Below are 20,248 nucleotides of genomic sequence, written 5' to 3'. Positions count from 1 at the left end.
TCCCTACACAGTCCCCCTGATGCCTAAGTTCCTGATAGTAGCTCCCTACAACAAAGTGGCAATGTGCCTTGTTTGGGGTGAAAATGCAATAAAAAAAAAATGTTTTCATTTACTAGCCAAATAGAAAAGTTACTATCCTAACCCACATGATTTTTGGAATATGACATCTCCATTCTATGATGAGTATATACATCATAAAGATTTGTCTGTATTTTTGTTTTGAATAAGTGTAATTTTAAATATGCACTGAATTTTATGTTGATATTTCAAAGTATAAACATTCGAATTTCTTCAGGTGTTTTTTGAACAGCCTTCGTTAAAAAAAAAGCATATTGTTCTAATAAACTTTATTGTTTAAATAATTTGAATTTCCTCGTTTTATTAAAAAAAAATAAAAGTTGAAAAGATATTTTTCATTCAGTAATAAGCTTTGGAAGATTGTCAGTGAAAAAAAAAAACACAATCGCCAAAAGATAAGCGTTTCATTATTTCTAATTGCCACTTTGAAAAATCACTTGCAAATGCGACTGTTTCACTCGCAACGTAAAGCCCTGATCTACATAAATAAAACAGAAACGTTTCGTTTCATGTTCATAACAAAGTTATGAATGAAATGTTTATTATTTTAAATTAATGTTTCAAGTTTTTCAAGAAGCGAACTTTGAAAAGAGAAAGGCCAAATTAAATCGGAACAATTGTGAGAAAAAAATAATGACATGTCTTTCTATCAACTTGATTATAGTCCCATGAAATATTTTTTTTCTTTATCGAAGTGTTTTTTTTTAAAATAGGCTAATTGATTTTTATCATGAAACAAAAACAATGAAAAAAGAAAGTTTTTTTATTGTTAAAATCGACGACCTTTGCTTACTCTTAAAATAAAAATTAAAAACCATTAAAAGTTTTATTGATGTAGAGTCTGAAATTCTTTTTCGATATTTCACTAGTTTAACGTCAAACTTAACCCATTAGGTTCCACTGTTCTATAAATAGGACACCAAATAATTTCTTTTTTAAAATTCAAGATAATATATAATAGTACTGCTTATTGCATAATTATTCTGAACATGTACATTCATCAACTTCTCTCCAAGAGTCGTTGGAACCGTTTTGAAAAACTTTTGAGAAAATTGTTAAAATTCTGTTTGTTTGATGATGTGTGTGTGTGTGTGCGTGTTAGATTTGTAGAATAGAAATGACAAAGTCCATTATTATATTTACAAAACAACTTTATTGATCATTTTCCTTATTAAACTTATAAGAAAAAGAAGAGGGTCAGTATCAGAAAGAGTTTATGTGTATGGATGTAAACAAAAGATTAGAGACAGCCCTGTAGAAAGATAAAATAGTTCCGGATGTGTATTGCCTCGAAGTCTGTGTGGGGCGGTAATCATGTTAGCTTGTTTGTCTTCTTGCCGCCCAAGAGCAAAGGGGCAAGGCAAAGTTATGCCCAAATAGAAAAGTGTGTTGTCAAGCTAGAGCCGATGGAGGAAAAAAAAAAAAAAGAATTGCCGTGGGTTTAACCTTTTATAAACTCAGTCATGTGGTCAACTAGCCTGAGAGCTGGTCTCTGATTGGACAAGCCAGAAAGGAAATTGACTGCTACCACCAATCAGCAGTGATGTTATAAACCAAACACTTTTAAAATATCAAATATCTGCTACAGATTAGAAATCAATGTGTAGGACAAACGAGCATAAGAAGCCACTCCTTTTCTTTCTTTTTTTGTTTGGTTTACTCTTCACTCTCATCATCAAGTTGGTTTTCACAGAGACACGTGAACTCAAAATATTTTCCAACTAATAAAAATTTTTTTTTTAAACCCAAAAACTAATAATCCTGTGTGAAATTCAACAAGCCTATAAAATATTAGCTTGGTGAACAGAAATTTAGAGTTTTTGGGAAGCCACCTATAATGCTGGAATATGCCTCGATTCTCAACATCAACAACGGCCATCCTAGACAACTGTAATGAACCATGCTGAAATTCCTTTAACCTTGGTGCTATATCTCTAGTGAACACACACACACACACACACACATGCAGGCACACACACACACACACACACACACACACACACACATGCAGGCACACACACACAACGGAACTTTGAAACAAACTTTCTGACACTTTTGTCTATTTCTTATTCAAGAACTTTAGAACTTCTAAACAAACTTTAGTCTTTTAAGATATATTTTGCATTTCTGTAAAATTGTTTGATATAACTATATTTTGTTTGTTAATTCATGTTTTATCACTTTCATTGCAAAATTTCTATTGTTGAGTTAGCACTTGCTAACTGGTGACCCATTCATATAATTTTTTTTTTTCAACAATTTAACTACATGCATATTTATTGTTAACTTCGTTCTTGTTAACTTTGTTCCTGTTCAAAGATGTTACTGTTGTCAAAATATATTATTTGAAGCCAGGTGCGACACAACATATGAACTTATGTACACGAGCCTTGCAATAGTAAGCCACTAACTTATTGACAAAACTGCAATGTAAGTTTTTGTGTGAACTGCTTTGCTTTTTACTATAATGTGTGAACTGCTTTGCTTTTTACTATAATGTGTGAATTTTACCTTCAAGGTATAGCCTGTTGATTTCTAAAATAAATTGCCCAGTCCTATTTATAGGAGAGTCAATATTTCATTTTCTAAATGAAATAAATAACTTTTTCTCTTTCAATTTGTCTATTCTTATTCGTTTTTAGTCATTACACAAAGTTTCAACCCAATAGTATTCACAATCTAGCCCCCCCCCCTTGCAAAACTTTCAAAACAAACACTTGTCTAGTTTCAGCCATTGTCAATAATTTTCCCCCACTCTATCTGTGCCTAAATTTAAATGCAAATTCCATGAACAAAGTTTTTTTCCAAGAACTGCTCCACAGTGGAACTCTGTACCATGAGTCAGCTTTCCAGCTGACTACAACAAGTTCAATATAAACAAGTTATTTGTTGAACCGTCCTTGTAAATAATTAAATTTACCCAATTTCCATCACTATTATTATACTGTTGTCTCAGTGACCACCTCACATCCATTAACCCTTATTCTTGAGTGGCCTCCAAGCCTTGATAAGTGATAATTCCCTTCTAAAAAAAGTAAAAAATTTAGATACCCTGATACTTAATTTTTAGAATATATACTATGATTGAGCAGCTTTGTCTGTCTGTCTGTCTGTCTGTCTGTCTGTCTGTCTATTGGCAAACTTGTAGCGCGGATCATAGCTTGGATAGAGTATAGACATGTCTTCAAAATGTGCCAAGATCCATGCTGGCAGTTCAAATGTTCCTATTAACGTGTCTCCCCAGGAGGGCAAAGTTAGACACATGGTCAGTTTTTTAATGTGGAGAAAAATTCAATTTCCCAAAAAAGAGGGCACTTTGAACTTAGAACATAAACTGAATCGTTTCTCTCTCATCAATTGAGGACAGAATAGACTAAGTGTAGCATCAGAACAGGTACTACACTTTGTTCAACGTCAAAAGCCAATTTATTTAATTGAATAAAAATTACAATATTTTCATTTAACTTAGTGATGTAATGACTATAAGTATATCCGGGTCTTTTCTCTTGCAATATTGTGATTGGCTGTTTAAGCCATAAATACCGGCGGGTGGAGACATTGTGGGAGAGACGTCAAAAGGTACACTGCCTCATGCTACAAACTCCACTGCGCCTACGATACTCGTCCATACTGTGATGTAACAGATTCAATACTTGAACTGAAGCAAAACCACTCAACCATTTTTTAATGATATGTATCCCTTTCTAGGGATCATATCAACTCAGACAGTGTTTGTTTATTGGGCAAATGGGAGTTGAGTGTCATTTTTATTGACAACAAAAACTCTTGCTTACTCTAAACTACTTAAAAGATTCCTAATGATTTCAATGAAATTTTATTTACAAATGAATATATATAGGGTGGTCCACTTAAAAATAGCCCAGTCTTTCTCTAATCAATTTTGTTTTTTTCAGATTAAGCGGCCCACTTACAAATAGCCCGATATCTCTAATCAATTTTGTTTTTTCAATTTAAGCGACCCACTTAAAAGTAGTCCGATCTCTCTAATCTTTCTCTTAACGACCAACTGACACCACAAGACAAAATGACACCAACAAGATGTTGCTACATGCCGCACGTCTCGCAGATCACTGACACGATTTTATATATTTACGGAAGAGAGAACAATAAGCAAAGGCCATCATGTTCCCCAGACTTGTCATCATGCGATTTTTATCTTTAAGGAACTTTAAAACAAAAAGTTTATGCAAATAATTTTCACAATCTAGACCAACTAAAGGAGAACATTACCAACGCTATCAGGAGAATCACCTGAGAAGATCCACAGGCAATATCTGCAGACATTGTTAAACGTGTCCAGAAATGCATAGATGTCAATGGGAAGCACTCTCAGCATCTTTTATAACGCTACAGGTAATTTAAATAATAAAAGAATGTTCCTCCTCTCTACTACATTTTTTGGGGGGGGGCTACTTTTAAATGGGCCACTCTGTATATACAATTAATGATGGTGGAGTAAAGATTTACCAACACTCAAAAAGAATGAATCAAAAATGCTAATGAAGCTGGTTAGTAAAGCACTTTCAACCTTTTGCTAAGTGTCAAACTGCCACGGTTTTCTGAATCAGCCAAAAGCAAGCAGGTCAGTCTCTAAATGGAAGTGGGAACTAAGAGTGACGTCAAAAATAAAAAGATTGTGATAGGATAAATGCTGTGGCAGTTTAAATATTCGGGCTAAGATCACAGTGTAGTATCTGTTCTGATGCTACTCTTATTTACTAATTTGCCTTTAGTCAATGGAGGAGAAACCCTTCTATACTACGGCAATTTTTATTTTTGCGTACTTCCAGAGTGCCCCTTTTTGGGGGAGCTGGTTAAAAAAGACCTTGTGTCACATTTTGCTTTCATGAGGAAGCAAATAAATACCAAGAGATAAGAAGTTTTAATTTTCTTTATTGGGGAGATTCAAATCATGTTTGAAATCAATTCTTTTGGCCGGAAGTATCTTTATTGAAATATTTTCTTTTCCTTTTTCCTGACAAATGACGCAGATGTCGCAGGTGTATGGGCTGAATCATTTATACAGATGTTCCAGTTCGATATCTGTGTAAGAATCAGATAATTAGAGGAGTTTATTATTCAATTAAATAATTTCAGTTTGATGTTGCTCTTAAAAGTAGATACCCACAAGGATTGTTCCAAAAATAAAGTCACCTATTTTTTTTTTTTTTTTTTTTTTACTTATAAAGTTGAAGAGCTACAAAGACAGGAGTGATATTCTTAAAACAAGCGACCTTTTGTGCGCCAGAATTTAAATTTCTACAAAAAAATTTTTTTTTTTTTTTTTAACCTGTATGTATATGAGGATTGTTCTGAAAATGAAGCTTTCTGTTTAAAAATTCTTTTTTCTCAACTCAAAAGTTGAAGAGATACAAATACAGGAGTGGTACCATTTAAAACAAGTAATCTTTTTTTATGCTCCAGAATTTATTTTTCTACATAGTCACCATTATTCTCAATGCACTTTTGCAAGCGATGAACAATGGCTGTGCACGAGTTTCCAGAGTACGCTTTGTCATATGATGGTCATTTCAACAGTAAAGCCTCCTATTTTTTTTAACTCATAAAGTTAAAGAACTCTGAAGACGGGAGCGGTATTAATAAAATGAGCGACTTTTTGTGGTCCAGAATTTATTTTTCTACATAGTCACCACCATTCTCAATGCACTTTTGCTAGAAATTCAATGATGCATCTCTGCTTCTGATGCATGTCTATGACAAGGGTTGCTTTCTTAAGAGTCTCACACCGTCAATATATGCAACAGAGAGATAAAGCTTTCGGGTTATGAATGCATAAGTTCAGTCATCATAACAATACAATTTGCAATCCTCTCTGACACATTCGGGTGGAATAAAAATAGGAGGCATTACTTTTGGAATGTGTGTGTGTGTGTGTGTGTGTGTGTGTGTGTGTGTGTGTCATAACTATTATGATGTAATCCATCAACGTTCATATTTTATCATCACTTATTTGTTTTCATCACAGAAATGAATCCCAGTGAGACATCTGTGTAAGCACATGACGTCACCTTGATTGACCAATCGGATTACCAGTGCAGCCTAATCTTTAATTGCAATAATTTTAATTTGATGTTCATCTTAATAGCAGGAATCTATTTTTAGAGTTTGTGTGTGTACGCATGTGTGTGCATGCGTGTGTGTGTGTGTATCCGTTCATGGGCTGAATCTAAACCATTAAGATGTAAACCCTTAACTTTCATCTTTTTTTTTAACTGAGGATAATTCCCAAATAATGCAAATATCTAGTATACATATCATTATATCAATCAATGAATCTATTTTGCCCTTAACTGTTAAGGGAAAAATATAGATTCATTAATTGATATAATAATTAAATCAATAATTTTGCACTACGAAACAGTTGCTGTCAAGAATTGTGAATATGTCAACATAATTAAATGAATAAATTGTAAGATGGTCAACATCATGAACTTTGGAATATAGATAGTAATTGTCTGTATTTTTCAATCCTGAACGAAGGCAGTGAAAAAGTAACATTCAAAACAGAGAATCAGCAACTATGTCCCAAAGCCTAGCTGGAGTCCGAACACGGTACCCCCGTAATAATAATAAAGGGTTGGGTTCGAGACTCCTAACAAACGGTTCCCCAGTTCGATACAAAACACCTGATGAAGGCCGGAGGGCAAAACGGCCGAAACGTTGTGACAATAACAACCAAGATGAGGAAGTCAGTCCGACAATCTCAATCAATTTGGAATATAGACTTTCGTCATTTGTTTCTTATATGCTCTGTATTTATATTGAGCTTCATAAATTAACAGATTAGTACGTAAAAAAAGGTGAAATGTAATTGAAAAAATCATTTCCACAGAAACATATATATATATATATATATATATATATATATATATATATATATATATATATATATTGAGTAAAATGATTCATAATTTATAATTAAAAATCGGTTTCAAAAGGAAGAAAAAACAAAATCAATAAATTGCACGATCGTTTCGATGTTTTTATTGAGATAGACAATACGTCTTGAATAAATTTTATCATTTGATTTTATAAAACAAAGTCTCCTCATCAGCAAAAAGAGTGGGTGAGGGTTTAAAGACACCAAAAATAAAACTAGCATTTTTTAAGTTTTTTAAGTAAGGCAGATATATCTTTTATTCGCCCACCTTTAAAGCCCGTAAGTATCTTAGTTCATGCATTCATTGGCGTGTTGTTAAATGTAGTGTATATATATACACACATATGTATATTTATATATGAACTAACAAAAAAAAACAAAAAAAACCCACTAACCTAGTTTTAAAACAGATCCTTTGTCCGATAAAATGCATGCCCAGGAAGGGATACTAGAAAGCTGATTGGCTAACTAAATCCTCAATAGAAGAGGACCATATAAAAACGATAAACAACCACAGAATTCGCGCATAAGCCTGAGGAATCCTAGAGTGGATGAAACGCCGAATATTCAGTGTAGCTTAATCGCCATATATATTTTATAAATTACTAACTAGCTCTACCTATGTATTGAGCACTTTTGAAGTAAATACTTAAAGTTTACACATAAATCTATACTTTCGTATAAATTTATGTGAGTAAATGAAGTAGTTATATTTCTGATATTTTGTAAATATTTTTGTGATATAAACAAAGGTGAAATATAATTGAAAAAATCATGTTTTCACAGATATATATATGTATATATATCTGAATAGCTTTGCAATTTTGCTAATTGTATTTCATTTCCTCTGATATGAGCCATTATTGAAAATCCATGGATTAAGGAAATAAATATAATTCTTTTCCAACAATAAATTCTTAACTTGAATATATCTTTATGCATATTTAATCTACAGAATTTAACTTTAATCCTTAAACTTAGAGAGAGAGAGAGAGAGAGAAGAGAGAGAAGAGAGAGAGACGTAATATTTCATTGACTATTATAGCTTTAGACACAAAAGCTTTATATGCTAACTTATCACACCAGCCATTGCCCATGTTTTCAGAAAAATTTACTTTTAAATTTTCTTGCATTTTTCTGCCTAAGCGGCATCTCCCAACAGGGTCTTTTACAGAGAAAATCATAGACATTTCACTCACATTATCACTAAGCAGTAATTATTCACTGCATTATTTTTGTTTTTGACAAAACATTGTGTTTCATTTTTCATGCTGCTCTTTTATCACTTACATCATAATCTCTACTCCTACTGCCATCAGTATCACCAAGAACCAACTGGCATTATTTTTTGACCTAAAAAAAAAAACAAAGCGAATTTGCTTCACGTGTCCGAATCCTCTAAAGTTTCAAAAAATTGACAGAGTAGTTTGGTAGAGGCCGTTTCACATGCACACACGCACGCACACACACACACACACATACACACACACACACACACACACAGACAAGGTCACTTTTATATATACAGATAGCTTTAAATTTTTTTAAGCGGTCAAAATGGTAGTCATTTAAGAACTCGTTTCCAAAATACAAGAAAATTTAAAGGTCTTTATGTTAGGAAACATTAAACGAGAAATTATATTTAAGCAAAAAGATTAGAAAAAATTTTGTTTTTGCAATATGTTACATGAGAAATTAAAAATCAATACTTCTCCTATGATGATCAAAGTTCACCACATCACAATGTGTGTGTTGTGACATAGGAACATTTAAAGCAGAGTTTGCAGGGTCGAAGTCAGATTTTTTTAATCTCAGAAAAATTAGCAGTTTAGCAGACGATAATCTAATATATAAAAGGCTGTCTGTCTGTTTGTCTGTCTGTCGCCATATTTTCAAACTCTATCTCTTTCGAAACTAAAAGTCACAGAGTGGCGCTAGGGGCCTCAAATGATGGCATTTTTTATGGACCGTTCATTTATGGGTCTTTAGTCGGTTAAAATAGTTTTTAAGGAGTCAAAAAGAAGTCAAAATTGACAAAAAAATCGTTATACATTTTGTACATTCATCTTAGTTTATTTTTAATTTTTAATCAGATCTGATACGTGTCATGTTGGTACAGTGATAACGTTATTGGCTTTGAATGCTACAGTTTTGCTTTTGTTTCGATTCTAGCTGATGGCACATAAATATCTTCGTTTTTTGTTTGTTTGTTTTTTTTTTGCTTTTGAAATTACGACTTAACAATAATATATACGAAATCTGGATAAATAAAAATGTAATATTTAAGCATATTTTCTGACCGGGCAAAGCTGGACGCCCCCCACCCCACCCCGCACGCTAGTCATTGCTATTATTTTTTATTTGTATTTCTTTTTAATCAGATATTAAGTCATAGTCATAAAAACTGCTAGCAATAGACAGAGGCTACCAAGTAAATTAGGGAATGCATAAAACTTAGGAACATCATTCGATAGTTAGACAATAAGATAACTCCGAAAATGTGACAGTGATACAGATCTGAGAGGTAGCACGTTCAGAACAAGCAAAATGATTATTGGTGACATCAATTTCGTTTTAAAGGAAATATTTTTTGGAAAATTAGTCAAAAATAATTTATTCTACTTTACCTGCTTATTTGTGACCTATTTGCATTAAAAAAAAAATATATATATATATTTTAAAGAAGTTTTAAGCCAATTTCACTGTAAATAGTCATTGTGGAAAATAGGCCACAGTAGTCATTCTGTGTAGCAGATTTGGGGCCCTAAATTTGAAAAAGTCAGTTGGATACAGTTTTAATATTTGAATATAATAAATAAAAGCAGGTGAATACTTGATAATGATAAATATCAACAATAAATAAAACGACAAAAATATGTTTAGAATATCTTTACATTCATATGAAAGGAACTTGTGTGTGTGTGTGTGTGCGAGAGAGACAGACAGACAGACAGACAGACAGACAGAGACACAAAGGGTTCTGTATGGACTCCAAAACAACTGAATTGACCTGATTTTTATGAAATTTCACACAAATGTACTTAATGTACCTGGCAGTGTTCTTAGGCAGGTTTTGCATCAGAATGTCTTCGATAAGTATCAAAAAAAAAAAAATCCAATGAAAGAAGGAACAGGCGATTTTTACCAAAATTAACACCATAACATCACAAGTGTATTTGAAAAGTTTTATTACCACACAAGCAAAAAGGCTCGGCATATCAACAGTAGGTTCTTTGATATGACAGGGGCGCGTTCAAAATGAATGTTTCTGTTTAAAGCACTATTGAACCATAATCTTTCACTTTTGTATTTTAAACTTAAATTTAAGCTATTGTGTATAAAAAAAGATTCATAAAAATACAAAAGTAGGTTTTCTACAGTGCAATGTAGACTACAACGTATTGTGGACTAAGTGACTAGAGGGAGACATCTGAAACTTCCAGTGCACAATGATGGGTTCCCAACTAGAGCAGGCAATCAATCGATTAGTTTGAAAAATGGGCGATTTCACTGATTTCGATGACAATAAAAATACGAGGGTGTGATCATTCAATCCCGGGCAATGGCGGGTCACCCTGCTAGTTTATAAAAACCGAGAGTTGAGCTGGGAAGACGCTACAGTGAATATGTGGAAAATCTGTTAATTAGGTTGTGACTCCGAGTGATTTAAGAGTGATTTAAGACGCAGAATAAAAAGAAAAGCTAAAAGAAACTATGAAAAAAACTTGTCTTGGTGTTTTGCTTTGCATGAAAGTTAAGGATCTTTTTTTTTTGGAGGGTGGAGGTCTTTCTCCTACCCTACCCCACGTCAATGAATTAAATAAACGATTTTACATACACATACACACGATATGACTTGGGAATCTTAAGTAGGAAGACACTCTCCCCCCCCCCTCCCGGTGTGCTTGAGGTATTGTGGTGAATGAGAACGTTAGCTAGGATCAGAATAGACTAGCAAAGGTACAGTGATGAGGATGACCACAGACACCTCTCCCACATATTTTGTGGCCTTGTGCCTAATTTTTTCGTTTTTCTGTTTTGTTTTAAACATTTCAAGAGAATCAATAATATACAACTCCCCTGCCAAACTTTCACAAGAAACACTCATCTAGTTGAAAACACTATCAAAAATTCCCCCCACTCTTTAGCTGTGCCAAAACCTAAACGTAGATTCCATGAACAAAGCTTCTTTCTTAGAACTGTACGCCTGTTGAACTGCCTTCCGTTTTCCTGCTTTCCAGCTGACTTCAATATGGTTGTCTTCAAGTCCAATGTAAACAAGTTCTTGATAAGCCGTTCCCCTTAAGTTAACAAATTTACTTAATTTCCATTACTGACAATTACTATCTTGCCCAATTGACTACTGTACACTCTTTAACCCTTATCCTCGAGTGGCCCCTGGGCCTTGATAAGAGAGGCGTGCAAGAAGTAATACCCCTGACCCACTTCCCATAGCAGTAGAGCAACGAAACTTGGCACAGTTATTAGTCTTTCTCTACATAGGAACCACCCAGAGTTATGCATTTCTCCCATCTTTTGATGCAGCTCTGGAGACCATTTTGGTAGAACACCCCAGGTTGGTCCTCCAATCACGACGTGACTTCAGAAATCAAGGCTGCATCATCTGGGAAACGCTTTCCTTTCAAAAACAACTTCATGGCTGGGAAGAGGTGAAAGTCAGAGGGTGCAATGCAGGAGAGTAGGGAGGATGGGGTAGGGATTTCATAACCACACACCCGTGCTTCTGATCTGGCGACATGCGAGTTGTAGACCGGAGCGTTGTCCTGCAGGAGGAGGGTACCTTTGCTGATCTTGCCCCGCCTCTTGATTTTGATAGCTTCCCTTAATTTCCTCAAAAGTGAAGCATAATAGGTTCCTGTAATTGTGGTACCCTTTGCCAGGAAATCTGTCAGCACTACACCGTCCTGGTTCCAGAAGACTGTGAACATGACCTTGCCAGCAGAGGGCTGCACCCTTGCCTTCTTTAGAGGTGGTGAGTCCAAGTACTTCCACTGCATTGACTGGGCTTTGGTCTCTGGATCATAGTGATGGACCAAGGTTTCAACCTGTGTAATCAATCTTTTGAAAAACTTTCACTCATCTTCTTGGCACATCTCCAAATTCATCCTTGAGCACTCGACGCATTCTCGCTTCTGGAATGGTGTGAGCAACCTGGGAATCTATCTGACAGACACCTTATGCATATGCAAATGGTCATGAATGATAGTTTCCACAGACCCTGTACTAATCTTGACATCTTGGGTTATTTGGCGAATAGTAATGCGCTGATCTTCCAAAATGGCAGCCTCAACTTGACGGACAAATGCCTCATCAATGGCAGAAGGGGGGGGGACCAGGTCTGGGGGCTTTTTCCACAGACTTCTAGCCATGTTTAAATTCACAGCGTTTACAAGGTCATATGATGGGGCATTATCACCATAAGTTTCTTTCATTTCATCAAAAGTCTCCTGTGATATGCATCCTTTCAAATACAAAAACCGGATCACTGCTCGACATTCAACAGGCTCCATTACACACCTGACTCAGTTCAAACACCTGTAAAACAGAAACCACAATTAGTTCAGAGCTATAATTTGCCACGTAACCCGTAGAGATATAAATCATTGCACATGCAAAATTTCAGCTTGATCAGACAACTGGAAGTAGGTCAGAGGCATTACTTATTGCACGCCCCTCGTAAGTGGTGATGCCTATTGTAAAAAAAAAAAAAAGAAAATCAAACTGCCGATGAATGAAGGTATGCTTGTGAAATTGAAGATAAGGTATGAACCCTTTGTGTGCCACACAGAAATATAATTATACATAAGTTGTGTAAACTATGTAAATGATTAGGTTAAACATCACACACACACACACACACACTCTGGATTCTGCACGATTATACATACATTCAAGAAACATGATTTATGTCTGTGTATTCACACCATTAGATGACACGGCACATATATTATAAATTAAGTACTTTTACATAGATAATATTTATATTTTATATTGAATAAAGTTCAGTTTCATTATTAATCGAATTGGGTGCCTTTATTTTCTTTTTTAACATGTCTTAATGCACTTTTTCTAAAATACCGTCATATAGTATCGACAGTAACAGTTCAGCAAATCTTACCTACATTGCCTGCAGGCATTTTTCAGTTAACAGGCCTTCTATATCTCGATGGCCGTGACTCTGCACGATTATACATACTTTCAAGAAACATGATTTATCTTTGTGTATACACACCATTAGATGACACCGCACTGCACGTATATCATACATACATAGTTATGAGGCATACATGCACAATGATGACGACCGATGCTGTTAAAGATGAGTATATACGTTTTACATATAATGTTGAGATGACTATACAACCTTTGTTTCTGGTCAGGAATTTAGGTACATAACCAGAATGCAAGCAAGTAAGAGTCAAAAATGCAAGCAAGTAAGAGTCAAAAATGCAGAAGTGAAGTATTTTTACTAATTTCCCATCTATATACGCTTTAAAATAATGTATGAAAGTAATGATTACCTGCATATCTATATAAAAGTCAAGTACGTCCAAGGATGGAATACTGCTGCCACATCTGGGCAGGAGCTGCTAAAAACAGCCTATCCTGCCTTGACAGAGTACAAAATAGACTTCGTGGTTTAGTGGGGGATGCCATTTTCTCTTCCCTGCAAGCTCTCTCCCACTGAAGAGACGTTGCGAGCCTATCTTTGTTTTATCGTTATTTCCATGGCAGGTGCTCGTCTGAGCTCCAATCTCTAATCCCCTCTCGCCAATCTTCCACGATAAACACCCATCTAGCTGAAACCACTGTCAATAATTTTCCCCACTCTTTATCTGTGCCTAAATCAAAACGTAGATTACAGGAACAAAGCTTCTTTCTTAGAACTGCACGCCTGTGGAACTCTCTGCCGCTTTCCTGTTTCCCACCTGACTTCAACATGGATGTCTTCAAGTCCAGCATAAATAAATTCCTGATGAACTGCCCCCCTAAGTAATGACACTTTATCAAATCTCCAATACTAATGAATACTGTAACACTATCCCATTGATTACTGTACACAAAATAACCCTTCTCCCCAAATGGCTTCTGGGCCTTGATAAGTGGTGACCTTCATGTAAAAAAAAGAAGAAAAAAAAAGACTTTTAAATAAGGTGTCAGAGTTGGAATTTTTGGAACGAACTGGATTCAAACGAAATATGCAGGTCGTCAGTCCATGCCCTTAACCACTAGATCACAGTATGCCGTTTATTTAATTTTTTTTATTTTTTTGCCAAATTATTATTTTAAATAATAATTTTGAAACTTAAAATTATTTTATTTCAATCAAATTAAATTTATTTAATTTTTTTCATTTTAATTAAGTATTTTAAATAAATAATTAATTAATGTATCAATTTGTATACACTTTTAATTTACACACACAGTTATATTTCTCTTTATTTCTGTCCCACTTTTTCTCAGAAACTACTGAGCCGATCTGCCTGCAATTTTGTATGGGCCTACGTACTACATCATACAAATTTTTATTTTAATTTTTGTTTTCTAATATAGGGGGAATTCTATGCAAGTGCCATATTTTCTTACAATAAATTAATCAAGAGAGGAGACAAAAAAAAATAGCTCCGAGGGTAGGTGGGGAGGGGGGAATAGTGAAACAACAACAGCAAAAGACAAATGAAAGCATAAAGATTCCCGGACAACGCCAAGTATATATATAGCCATTATAAGAGGATAGATATTCTACTTACTTGCTAGTAATTTGGGTTGTTTTCGGCTCGTTAATCGCGGGGTAAAGTTGTCGAGTTAAAGATAAAACTCGCCCTCTTGGTGTCGGCCGAAACAACAAAGGGTGTTGGTCCTCAAGCGCTGTTGTTGTTGTTGTTGTTGTTGTTGTCGTATTGTCAGGGTCAAATAAAAACAGCTGTGGCCGGAGTTGTACGTGTCCATTGGCCGGATTAAAAACAGACAGAGTGAGAGTGGAGTGCAGGAAAAAAGGGTCATGGTCGTGGTCGTGGTCGTTGTCGATCGCCCCTCCAACGACAATCGGTCGGTGCGACCGCGTGTGGGGATTACAGTTTTTTTTATCTTTAAGAACAAGGTGGCGACCCTCTATGGGAACCGCTTCCGCTTCGGGCACCTGCGGCGGGTCAGAACTAGTCGTTCTCTTTCTTCGAGTTTTTACAATAACGGATAGAGTGTTTTTTCTCTTTGCGAGCTGATATTTTTTCTGAATTCTTCGTTTCTTTCGTCCTTTACAAGGGGCGCCAAAAAGTGATGCTGCCTGCATATAATGTTTTGTTTGGGGTGTTTGTTGTTGTTGTTGTTGTTGTTGTTGTTTGCGCCTGCGTGGGTTTGGGGTTGTTTACTATAAAGTAATATAAAAGTCCAAGTTGTTGTTGAATAATAAAAACAATTATGTAATGATTCAAAAATAATAACAAAAACGAAGACGCAGCTCGATATGAAATGGATGAAGAAATGAATTGTTCCAAGAGCGTATAGAATTCACATCACAAATTATACCCTTAGTAGTAGCAATAGTAGCAAAAAGAGAGTGGTAGTAGTCGATCCTTCAAACAACACGCGGCTGTTATAGTGGTTTTATGATAATAAAAAAAAAACTTCAATTTTCTGATAACGAAAAGAACTCTTTCTTTTTCTTTTAAGTTTCAAGATATTATAAAACACTCTCCTCTTTTTATTATTATTATTTTTTTTTTTACTTTTTTAAAACTTTAAACTGATCGAATGACCTGTTTTTTGTTGTTGTTTTTAATGTTTTTTTTTTCTCGTTCAATTTTACTATACAGTACTCCGTTAGAATATCTATCATTTCGACCAATTGTTGGGCATAATCGATTCTTGGTGTTATATGTGAAATTGTACTTTTAAATACTTTCTTGGTTTATGGGTGTAAAAAGAGACTATTCAGAACCTTTGCTGAAATGTTATTAATATTACATTAAGTAGATTAATTAAGAAAAGATAGAAAAAAAAGTAGAAAAAAATTATATATTGGTTAATTAATTACTAAAAAATACCTGAAGTACCTATTTACAATGCCTCCCCACGGGACAGAGTTAGACACCAGGGTCGTTTTTTAACGTGGAGAAAAGGTACAAAAATAAAAATTGTCTCAGTCGTGAAGGATTTCTCCTCCACTGAAAGAGAACGAGAAATGGAAGTGTCGCATCGGAAGAACAGATACTACACTTTGATCTTAGCCAAAAGGCCAGGTAGATTAATTACCAGAAAAATATTTTTTGGTTAATTACCAGAAAAAAAATATTTTGTTAATTACAATAAACAAAATTACATTAAGTAGATTAATTAACAGAAAATTTCTTTTTAATTAATTACAAGAAAGAATTACATTAATTAGATTAATTACCAGAAAAATATATTTTAATTTACAAGGAAAAATACATTAAGTAGATTAATTACCAGAAAAAATATATTTTAATTAATTAACAGAAAAAATATATTAAATAGATTAATTACCAGAAATTATATTTTTAATTAATTACAAGAAAAAATTACAAAAAGTAGATTAATTACCAGAAAAAAATTTTTATTAATTAACAAAACAAAATATATTTTTATTAATTTACTAGAAAAAAATATTTTGGTTAATGACCAGAAAATACTTTATGTAGAATGATAACAATAAAAATAATCAACCCTGAAAAGGGGAGGGGGAGCTTAGTCGATAGTAATCGGAGAGCCTCTCCGATTACTCCGACGGAGAGGTTCAGGTTAACAAGAAGAAAAAAAACGTTTAGTCAGAGACACTGTCACTGTTATTTGATGCCCAATTCCGCTAAAAAATATTGCCACACAATTACACCAATCTTTTCTTGGATTCATGTCATGTTATTGCTGAGAGAGAGAGAGAGAGAGAGAGAGAGAGAGAGAGAGAGAGAGAGATAGAGAGAGAGAGAGAGAGGCTAGTACAGAACAGACCACACAAGTTTCTATTTCCTTGTCTCCCCCACGAGAGCAGAGTTATATTCCTCAAAAGGAACACTCTGAATTAAGACAAAAATAAAGAATTGACCCCGTTTAGAAGGAGCTCACCTTTATCGTTCGAAACTACACTCTTGGCCAAAATGCGTAATTTTATTTATTTTTAAAATAAAATTTCAACCGACTCGTTTTTACACCCATCAAAATTGAGCTTTTATTCTAAATTTGGTACTTGTACATTTTAAGATGCGCCGGCAAATTAAGAAAGCCAGACACTTTTGCATTAGACGGGCGGCACCATTGTTATGGGGCGATAACTCCAATTACTTGTTGGTTAAATAATACGGCAAATAAATATAATATTTGAAAACCAAAATATTTATTGCATAAAAATGTATCAATGTATAATTGTAAAAACATTTATTGAAAAGTTTGCGTAAGAAAATATAATTTGAATAAAACAATTTTTGTATTAAAGCAACATTGGATTTTCTCCCCCGAAACATATTTTGAATTAAAGTAAAATTGGACCCCCCCCCCCCGAACAATTTAATAATTTAAAGGAAATATTTTTTTTTTCTGAAACATTTTTTGAATTAAAGTAAAATTGTCACTGTAACAAAATATAGTTTGTGTGGTTTTGTTTATGTTGTTGTTTTTTTTTTGTTTTGTTTTTTTTGTGTGTGGCACCTGTTGAAGGGTCAGCAATATATTATAGCTTTCATTTTTTAAATTAATAAACAATTTGAATTGAGAGAAGAAGCGCCAACTGGCGACAATTTAGTGAAACGCATAAAAAGAATTGTGTAATCCGTATAATACAGAAGTGCCGAAAGTCATTCCTAATATGGGGAGGGGGGGTTAATGCTTCTCTCGTCGCGAACGGAAACTTCCTAAAATTAAAATAATTAATTTTCCGGTGTATATTAACATTTACACGGGCCCCAAATTTTTATTTGTTGCGAATATTTTTCTTTTCAATAATTGGGTATTCATTCATTCATAAATTAGTTGCTATTTACTTGTCTCCCCACGAGGACCAAGTTAGACATCGTGGCCGGGTTTTCATTTGGGGAAATCCAGCTCTCCATAAGGGACACTGTAGATTTGGGTAAAAATAAAAATTGCCTCTATCAAAGAGGACCTTTTTCCTCAGACTGAGAACAGATATTACACTTTGATCTTATCGACTAAATTTCATTTTTAATCTCTTTATTTTTTGTTTTTAAATTCATTAAACGTTGTTAAACAATTTTAAATAAAAAAGAATGTTCAATGCTGTGTGTGTGTGTGTGTGTGTGTGTGTGTGTGTGTGTGTGTGTGAACAAATTTGTGTCAATCATTTCAAACCAGTAAAACTTAGGTTTAGTGCAGAAAAATGATGAGAGCGGACAATGGCTGCCAGCGATTAAAACCTTGAATAAAAGTTAGATTTTTAAACCACGAAAAAGTATATTCGAATTTTATTTAATGACAAGAAATACAATTTAAGATCAGCAAGAATCAACTTATTTATTTATCGAAAATTTGTGCGAAAACGAAGTGATAAAGGTGAGATTATTCTAGCGGTCTCTATAGTATAATTGCACCTTTTATTTATTTATTTATTTATTTATTTATTAATGTCTTTAACTGGGATGGTGTTCACATAATTAACGACACAAATTGACGGCCTAGGTGTTCCAAGTTCGAATCCAGTTCGTTCCACAAAAATCACTTTTACTTGTAGTTCCTTCTGTAAGTACCTGATGTCTTTCTAGAAAGAATTCCGACTACAAAACTGTCGTGGAAACCAATGGCAACAATATAATCTCCGGATTCATACGATATGATGATGAATAAATGTACGATCGCTTATTATTCAGTAAATAAATCAAAATATTTCACTGTAATTAATATTTACAGTGTAATATATGGATTTATATCGGCCATCTTTTTTGCCTCTGATTGGCATGCTTTTTTCTGCTTTTCATGCAGACGATCATTAAATTTGTATCAACTTACTGTTTTTAATGTTAATGTTTTTATTTTTGTTTTTTTAACTAATATAAATTTAAGGATAAGTTGCTTGGATAGGGAAGGGGCAATGGAATTCTATCGAAACCAATTTAATTGTGAACAATTAGCAACCATAAATTATCAAAACACGACACTTTTTTTATCTAGTTTGTTTGTTTGTTTGTTTGTTTGTTTGTTTGCTGGAAAGTTATTTGGCGGGAAAAATCCGCAAAAACAAAGAAATTTACGCTATTCGCAGTCGGACAAATTACGCGTTAGTGAAGAGTACAGTTTTTTTTTTTGTTTTGGGTTTTGTTTTTTACTTTTCGCGTGAGCGCATGTGCGAATAATAACTAATTTCTTTTCTCAACAAAAAAACAATCACAAGGACGATAAAAAAAAAATTAAATAAAAAATACCGAAAAATGTTTTTGTTTCTCTGAAATTAAGTTGAATACACCTTTTAAAAATCGCTTTTTTTCTTTTTTTTTTTTTTTGATTGTTACAAAGACGAAAAAGTCGCAGTTTTTTTTTCTCTCTCTTTTAAAATAGTTTCTTCCTTCTCATCCCCCCCCCCCAAAAAGAAAGAACTGAATGTTTTCAGGAAACACGCGAAACAAAATAAAATGCCGTTTTTTTTTTTTTGTTGTTTTTTTTACCCGAAATTTTCCATCTATTTATTTTCTTTCCAACCTTTCTTCTTAATTTGACATTTTGGCCATGTTAACTGCGCACTTTTGTTCTTCTGATGTCTCGATGATCGTTTTCATCAGTGGTTATTAATAGTGATTGTTCTTGCTTATATCAAAATTCTTACAACTGACTACTACTCACTCTGTTTACTTACGAGAGCAATATTAGGCGCAAGGTAATTTCTTAGTTTAGCGGAATAAAAAATAAAAATAAAAAATAGAAGCGGCCTTTGTTCAAAACTCTTCTAAGAATGGTAAAACGTGCACTAAATAAATTCATTAGCAAAAAAGAAAAATACATTAAGCCGATTAATTCATAGACATTTAAATAATGCAAATTACCAGAAAAATGCATTACGTACATTAATTACTAGAAAAATATTTATGCGCATTAATTACCAGAAAAATAGATCATGTACATAAATTTCTAGAAGAATTGCACAATGTACATTAATTACCAGAAAATATATTAGATACATTAATTACCAGAAAAAATATATTAATTACGAGAAAAAATATATTAGATACATGTTGGGGACTTGCATAAATCCCATGCAATTAAATAAAT

At 33.8% G+C, this 20,248-nt stretch overlaps 1 protein-coding gene across 10 annotated transcripts in view; it reads right to left on the bottom strand.

Annotated features, from left to right (window-relative positions):
* The window catches only part of LOC145254806 (uncharacterized), a 400,418-nt gene extending 380,907 nt beyond the window's left edge, over positions 1-19,511 (bottom strand). For 9 of the 10 annotated variants that reach the window (XR_013863805.1, XM_080113609.1, XM_080113610.1 and 6 more), the window contains exon 1: positions 14,773-15,566. Coding sequence is in view for 9 of the 10 variants with exons in the window: in XM_080113609.1 (XP_079969735.1) it covers positions 14,773-15,311 (539 nt within the window). In the remaining variant the exon portion in view is untranslated. Of the gene's footprint in view, positions 1-14,772; positions 15,567-19,407 lie in introns of those variants that run through there. The other variant, XM_080113605.1, reaches the window with a different exon arrangement.
* Positions 19,512-20,248: the final 737 nt, after the last annotated feature.

Source organism: Euprymna scolopes, chromosome 30, assembly GCF_053919585.1.
Source record: "Euprymna scolopes isolate OS-2025 chromosome 30, ASM5391958v1, whole genome shotgun sequence".
In the NCBI taxonomy this organism is placed as follows: Eukaryota; Metazoa; Mollusca; class Cephalopoda; order Sepiida; family Sepiolidae; genus Euprymna; species Euprymna scolopes.
This window is presented reverse-complemented; position numbering and strand designations above follow the sequence as displayed.